Genomic DNA, 8030 nt, shown 5'->3' with positions numbered 1-8030 from the left:
ATCCATTAAGTAGGAAAGGAAATGGGAAGACCCAGACAGAAACACCAAACCACCAAAGACTATGGACTCCAAAAGACAAACTCAGGGTTTTAGAGGGGAGGGAGCAGGTGGGGGGCAAGGAGGCGTGGAGATGGGTGATCCTGGTGATAGGTATTAAGGAGGACACAGATCGCATGGAGCACTGGGTGTTATATGTAAACAATGAATCATGGAACACTACATCAAAAATTAATGATGTACTATATGGTGACTAAAATAACATAATAAAAAGGGAGAGAAAGAGAGAGATGGGAAGCAGAGCTGAATATGCGAGAAAAGACCGGGAAGAAGCAGGAGGAAACACTAAAGTTGACTTTGGAGCCCCCAAGGGGGCTTTGTTTCTTTCTCCAGCCTGAGTCCAAATATGCCTCAGTTATTGCGGAACATAAATGGGATCATCGAAGCCTTTGGGCGCTACGCCAGGACTGAGGGCAGCTGCCCAGTTCTTACCCGGGGGGAGCTGAAAAGGCTCGTGGAACATGAGTTTGCTGATGTCATTGTGGTATGACATGCCGGGCCAGGTGGGGAGGGCAGGAGAGGAGAGATGAAACAGATTTGCCTGCAGATGCTTTGCCTCAGGAATCTGAGGTGGCAGTCGCTGGATCCAGGCCCACTGGGCCTCCTGGCAGCTCTGCAGGCTGAGAAAGGAAAGGCAAAGGAGCAAGAGACAGTCACAGCAGTTCACAGGTCAGGTCCTTAGAGAAAATACCTTTATTTCAATTAATTCTAATTTGGAGACAAGGTGAAATAACTCACAGGGGACAGCTCAGAAAGAAACAGAGCCTTTGAAGATTCTAGAAATGAAAGTAATTGCTGCTTTCTGGTGTTTCTTAAATCTAATATAGTAACTACTTCCTATGTCTATCAGAAATTTGATCACCCATTAATAAGAATGCATTAGAGGCATAGTTCAGTATCTTGCAGTTGCTCAAAAATATTAGTTGAGTGTTCACATCAGAAATGAGTTTTGAAGGACAGGTTGGTTATTATCAGATGGGGGTACACTCTAAGATCCCCTCCCCACTTCTCCAACCACTGACAAAGCAGACCTAGGACCTTGAGGCATTTCCCTGTCCCTCCCTGTCTTTGGTTTACCTAAAGCAACCAGGATGATGGTCTTAGAGACAGGAATGTATAGACACACAGGATGCATATTCAGGGCAACTTGTGGTCCCACCAGACCCCACCCACCCCATTTTCAGAAAGCACCTTAGCCTCAGCGTGGATCTCACAGAATTCCCTTTGGGCTATGTTCCTGCTGTGTTTCTCCTGGTGTTGGGTTTGCTGGAGAGCATCCTGCTCAATGCCAGGGGTCAGGGACTGAGGACAGCCCAAAGACTCATTATAAGCTCAATCATTTATTCATTCTTCATTGAATCTTGATCCAGTTCTCCTGGAGGCCAGGAATTATGCCAAGCACAGATGATACAAAAAAAAAAAAAAAGTGCTTTCTACCCTTGCAAGAGGGGCAGGACGGCACACTGAAAATGGTTTCATGTTAGGGCTGCTGTAGCTATGTGAGTGGTATGGAGCCAGCACAGATGGACTCCCAAGTTCAGGGTTGGGAAGCCTGAAAGCTGAGTGCACTGGCCCAACCACACCTTCCTCAGGTGAGGGATGCTGACTTGGTCTCTTCTCCACAGAAACCCCATGATCCTGCCACTGTGGATGAAGTCCTGCACTTGCTGGATGAAGATGATACAGGGATTGTGGAGTTCAAGGAATTCCTGATCCTGGTGTTTAAAGTCACCCAAACCTGTTTCAAGACAATGAGTGAGAGTCCTGAGGGGACTTGTGGATCTCCAGAGTCTGGAAGCCTCCCCACTGGGGCCTCACAAGAGCTGAGGAAAGAACAGAGCAAGAGAGCTGAGGTGGGGCAGACTAGGGAAGGACAGATTTGCGAGAGGAGCCAATGTGTACAGCACACTCTGGCCTCCAGGGGACAGGCAGGTGTTGGGGCTCAGAACCATGCTCAGGATCTTGGCCAGGATAGGCAGTCTGAATCTCAGAGACAAGAGAAAGAAAGTCAGCAGACACAAGCTCGGAGACATGTGCAGCAGACCCAGAGAGTGGGAGAAGACAAGAGTCACCAGACCAGACAGAGGGAGTCAGAGAGACAGTCACAGACCAGGGAACAGGACAGAGCACAGCAGACAAGTGAATTAGTGACTAGAACTGGAACTCAGACCCAGACAGATGCAAACCAGAATGTGGATCAGGATAGGAGCCATCAGATAGGAATCCCTGACACACAGCTACAGGAGTCCTCCCACAGCCAGAGCAGAGGGTCTGAGGTCCAGGGTGAAGACAGGAGCCAGGCAAGCCAGATACTGACAGGAGAACGTGTTCAGACACTGGGAGGTGCCACCCAGGCCATGGAACTAGACAGGAACCATCAGATAGGAAGCCCTGACACACAGCTACAGGAGTCCTCCCATGGCCAGACCAGAGGGTCCAAGGTCCAGGGTCAAAACAGGTGCCATACAAGTGAAGTGGTGACAGGAGAACAGATTCAGACACAGGCAGTGTCACAAACCCAGACACACACCCAGGCCATGGAGCAGGACAGGAGCCACAATGCAAGTGACATAGGAGATAGAAATGAGGGACAGACCCAGAGACAGTCAGGCAGTGGTCACAGATGGACATAAGTGAACCACTATGAGGCAGGAGAGAAAAAGCTGGGAGGACATGCCCAGGCTGGGACAAACACTCTGACAGGCAGACAGGACTGGAGCAGCACTCACCCAAGATGCACTGTGACAGGTGGGCAGAGAGAGAGAGAACCCACAGTGGTTACCCAGGAGTGGGTGGATGACCACACAAGGGAGATGGAGATCCCAAGGCAGGGGCAGGGCAGCCTGCACACTGGCATACCTTCAGCCCAGGGCCAGGAAGCAGCCCAGCCAGAAGGGAAGCGAGGCTTCACAGCCAGGGGGCTATATTCCTACTTCAAGAGCAACAAGCCATGAATATCCCAGACCTGGACTCCAGTGTTCAGTACTGGAAGAAGACAGCTGCAGAGGGGTTGGTTTGTCCTGCCCTGACCAGTCCAATTGGCATGTCTCTGGACATTAGTTCTTAATCATGGTATTTCTCTCTTAGGTCTTTCTCAATGAAAACTTTTCTGCAAGGTGCTTTCTATCCTAAACTCCTCTCTGAGCTGCTCTGCTGTGCAGACGCCCTCAGGAACAGGAAGACACAGAGCCAGTCACCCATTTATGCCAAACTCTCCTCAGTTTGTGGGGGTTTCAGAGCTACTTTTATCTCTTCCTTCTGTCTATTATCCCATCTATCCTAATGCACCAATAAAACCTTCCTGAGCAATTAGGTTCTGTGTCCCTTTCAATCACTATTGACATGATGGATTAAGGGATACAGGGCTGTGATAATGAATTTGACATGGCCCCTACCCTACAAGAGCATCTGGTTGAGAAAATATTGTACAAGATTCCAAGAGTTATAAAAATGTGAAGAGAATAGATATCATATTTCTATACTTGTCAGAGATGGATCATAAAAGTTTTCAACCAGAAAAGACTTTTTTGCAATGCCCTTAAAAGACAAGCTAGATTGAAGTAGGTAGATAAGCTCTAATTCTACAGTGTTAAGTCTCTGTTGACATGTAAGTTCACATAGGAAGGCCAACTTAAGGTTACTAATAAATGGCAGAAGGCCACTGGGAACTTTGTAGGCATGAAGGGAAAGGCAGTGTTACCAGGAACTGAGCCAGGAACCACAGCCTTGGCTCCTCCTCTGTGTCAGCTCTGACCTCCCATATGTCTCACTTGCTGGATATGAACAAGTTATGAAGTAGAAATTCTTAACTCTGGTTTATTATAATAATCACCTCAGAAGTAGTTTTAAAATGTAGATTCTTGGGGCGCCTGGGTGGCTCAGTGGGTTAAACCTCTGCCTTCGGCTCAGGTCATGATCCCAGGGTCCTGGGATTGAGCCCCACATTGGGCTCTCTGCTCACCAGGGAGCCTGATTCCCCCTCTCTCTCTGCCTGCTGCTCTGCCTACTTGTGATCTCTGTCTGTCAAATAAGTAAAATCTTTAAAAAAAATAAAATAAAATATAGATTCTTCCACCTAACTTCAGGGACACTGGGTCTACAGGTTTCAAGTGGAGCCTGGGAAAACTGTGTAAAAACTATAAGGGGACTTCTGCCTCTGGCAGTGTGGTAGATTAGACTCTGAGGGGTCTTCCACAACAAAATAACTAGCTCCTGTATAAAGCACATTTTCCATTTCATTTTGGTTTACAAGAAGTTAGGGCAATCTCCGAGAAGAAAATGAAATGTGTTAGGTTGAATAACAACCCCTAAACAGGGGAGGAGTTATGGTGGTGGAGAAATAGGGGGACCGTATGCTTGCCTCGGTCCTAACACAGCTAGATAAATATCAAATCCTTCTGAACACCTAAGAAATCTATCTGAAGATTGAAAGAATAAACTGCATAACTAGGGGGAGATAAGGAGACACATCATGGAAGATGGGAGGTGCAGAGAAGTGATTTAGAGGGGAGAAAAAGAGTCATGGAAACTGCAGGGGGAGGGAGCCTTGATCAGGTAGAAAGGAGAGAGAGAGAGAGAACAGGGTGCATTGCACAAGAAAAACACTTCCCCAAAATCATCAATGGGAAAAATGAGAGGGGCTTATTATTGCAAGTTCTTATAAGAAATGGAACTCAAAGTCTCATGTTTTAGAAGTCCATGCCATCACCAGGGTGGAGCCTGGTGGGTGTAGAAACATTCCTGTGAAGAAGGAGGGTGGAGGCCAGGAGCAGGGAGCATGGTCTGAGAATCCCCTGGATTGCACTAGGAGAGAAAAATGCCCCTCTTGGAGTGCATTTTGGAGAGATGGCATGGCCCCTCTGGGGACAAAAGAACCAGTGACTTCTGTTCATTAGCATAGGAGCAGAGACATCTTCTGAGGAGAGCCAGCATGGACACTGGCTTTTTGCTGGATGTTACTCTAAACTCTGAACTCCTGCACATTCTTGCAATTGCTTTTGGGAACAAACCAGTACTAGTCCTAGCACTGTGAGACCCTCCCCCAGAGGACCAGCATGGGCCTGTGCCCTGCCAGTTCCCTAAAATTTAGAGTTTGAAGCCTAGGCAGCATGCCTGAGATAAAACACAGGAGCACTGTGCTTCCAGGTGGACAGACAACCTGGACACAAACAGGACAAAGGCAGGGGTCTGACAGAAGCCAGGGACACAAGAGGGGAGATTGTCTGCTTTTCTATGAGGTCCTTTTTGAATAGTGGCAGATGTAAATGTCCCACTCTGGGGACAAGAGAGTGGGCTGATGTCACTGACCCACTTCAGTGAGAAATACAGTGCTCCTGGTGGAGGCTGGAGCCACTAACACCAAGCACAATGCCACTGTGCCCTGCAGGTGCAGTTCCACTAGGGCAAAGCTGTCTGAGAATTAGGGCAGCAGAACCCTAACCCAGAAGACCAACACACACACACACACACACACACACACACACACAATTCTACTGACCATAGAGCTCTGCAAAGCTTCAGCTCTAAGGTAAATAGGATCTAGCCTTTTTTAACAAGCAGATCAAAACACAACTAGTTAAAACTCATCACACAGTGGACAAGGTTCAAACACTCCCCACTGCAGGCAAATAGAAATTCTGCAGAAGACTGACCTGAGGGAAAGAGCAGCTAAAACACAACAGCAGTGCAGAAAGCATATACCAGAAACAATTTCTGAAGTGCCAGGCCCTGAACAGTATAAGCCCTCTTCATCATAAAGCCATTACTCTCAGGAGCAGCAGACATAGCAGGCTTTCCTAACACACTGAAGACAGAGACCTAGATGATATGTCAAGATGGCAGAATTGATTCCAAAAGAAAGAACAAAAAGAAAGAACAAGAAGAGGTCACAGCCAGGAATCTAATCTAAACACATAAAAGTAATATGCTTGATCTGAATTTTAAACAACAATCATAAGATTACTATCTGGGCTTCAGAGAAGCATACAAGACACCAGGAAGTCCCTTACCACAGTTATAAAAAACCTAAACATTAGCCATGCTAAAAAATAAAGTAAAATATAAAATAAAATAGTTATAAGTGAGATGCAAAACCAACTGGTGTAATGACCACAAGGATAGGAAGAGCAGAGGAATGAGTAAGGATATAGAAGATAAAATTATGGTAAATAATGAAGCTGAGAAGAAGAGGAAAAAAAATATTGGATCACGAATGCAGACTTAGGAAACTCAGACTCCATAAACTGTAATAGCATTCATATCATAGGAGTTTCAGAAGAAGAGAGGAAAAAGTGGAGGGGGGTGATTTAAGCAAATTATAGCTGAAAACTCCCCTATTCTGGGGAAAGAAACAGACATCCAAATCCAGGAAACACAGAGAACTCCCATCAAAATCAACAAATGCAAGCCAACACCAAGATATATTGTAGCAAAATTAGTAAAAGACAGAGATAAGGAAAGAACCCTAAAAGCCACAATAGAGCAAAAGTCCTTAACCTACAAGGGAAGATTAGGTTTGTACCAGACCTAGCCACAGAAACATGGCAAGCCAGAAAAAAAGTGGTATGATATATTAAACATGCAGAATGGGAAAAATGTGCAGCCAAGCATACTTTATCCAGTAAGGCTGTCATTCAGAATAGGACAGGAAAAGAGTTTTCAAGACAAAAACAAACAAACAAAGAAACAAAAAACTAAAGGAGTTTGTGATGACTAAACCAGTCTGCAAAGTATACACACACACACACACACACACACACACACACACACACACACAAACTGAGTGTGAAAGAAAGACCAAAAGCTACAAAGACTAGAAAGGAACAGAGTTAATCTCCAGGAACATCAATTTTACAGGTAATACAATGGCACCAAATTCATATCTATCAATAATTACTCTAAGTGTAAATGGACTACATGTTCCAGTCAAAAGATGTAGGGTATCAGAACGAATAAAAAAACAAGACCCATCTATATGTTGCCTACAAAAGATTCATTTTAGACCTAAAGACACCTACAGATTGAAAGTGAGGAGATGGAGAACTATTTATCATGCTATTGGACATCAAAAAAGTAGCCATACTTATATCAGAAAAAATAGATTTTTTTATTTTTTAATTTTTTTATTATTATGTTCAGTTAGCCACTATATAGTATACCATTAGTTTTTGATGTAGTGTTCAATGATTCATTAATTACATATAACACCCAGTGCACATAACAACATGTATCCCCCCTTAATATCCATTACCTGTTACCCCTTCCTTCACCTGCCTTCCTTCTGAGACCCTCAGTTCATTTCCTAGGGTCCATAGTCTTTGATGGTTCATCTCCCTCTCTGATTTCTCCATCTTCAAATTTCCCTCCCTTCCCCTGTGGCCTCCATGCTATTCCTTATGTTCCACATATGATAGAAACCATATGATAATTTTCTTTCTCTGCTTGACTTACTTCACTTAGCATAATCCTCTCCGGTTCATTCCATGTTGATGCAAATGGTGGGGATTCATCTTTTTTTGATGGCTGAATAATATTCCATTGTAAATATGGACCATATCATCTTTATTCATCCGTTGAAGGGCATCTCAGCTCCTTCCACAGTTTGGCTATTGTGAACAATGTTATGAACAATGGGGTGCAGGTGGCCCTTCTTTTCACTACATCTGTATCTTTGGGGGAAAAGATTAGAGCAGAGAAAAATGAAATAGAAAGCAGAAAAACAGTAGAACAGATCAATGAAACAAGGAGCTAGTTCTTTGAAAGAATTAATAAGATCGATAAACCACTCATCAAATGTATTAAAAAGAAAAAAGAAAGGACCCAAAGTAATAAAATCATGAATGAAAGGGGAGAGATCACAACTAATACCAAGGAAATAGAAACAACTATTAGAAATTATTACCAGCAACTATATGCCCACAGGTTAAACAACATGGAAGGAATGTATGCCTTCCTGGAAACTTACAAACTACCAA

General features: G+C 44.5%; 1 protein-coding gene across 1 annotated transcript; it reads left to right on the top strand.

The window, feature by feature from the left end:
• Window positions 1–403: 403 nt before the first annotated feature.
• Window positions 404–3058, top strand: CRNN (cornulin). Its single transcript, XM_032843620.1, is given in 2 exon segments — window positions 404–541; window positions 1683–3058. Coding segments are annotated over 2 exon segments (1467 nt in total). The 3' UTR covers window positions 3012–3058.
• The last annotated feature ends 4972 nt before the right edge of the window (window positions 3059–8030 follow it).

The sequence above is a fragment of the Lontra canadensis genome, unplaced genomic scaffold, assembly GCF_010015895.1.
Source record: "Lontra canadensis isolate GAN:19392208 unplaced genomic scaffold, GSC_riverotter_1.0 scaffold142, whole genome shotgun sequence".
Classification (NCBI taxonomy): domain Eukaryota; kingdom Metazoa; phylum Chordata; class Mammalia; order Carnivora; family Mustelidae; genus Lontra; species Lontra canadensis.
This window is presented reverse-complemented; position numbering and strand designations above follow the sequence as displayed.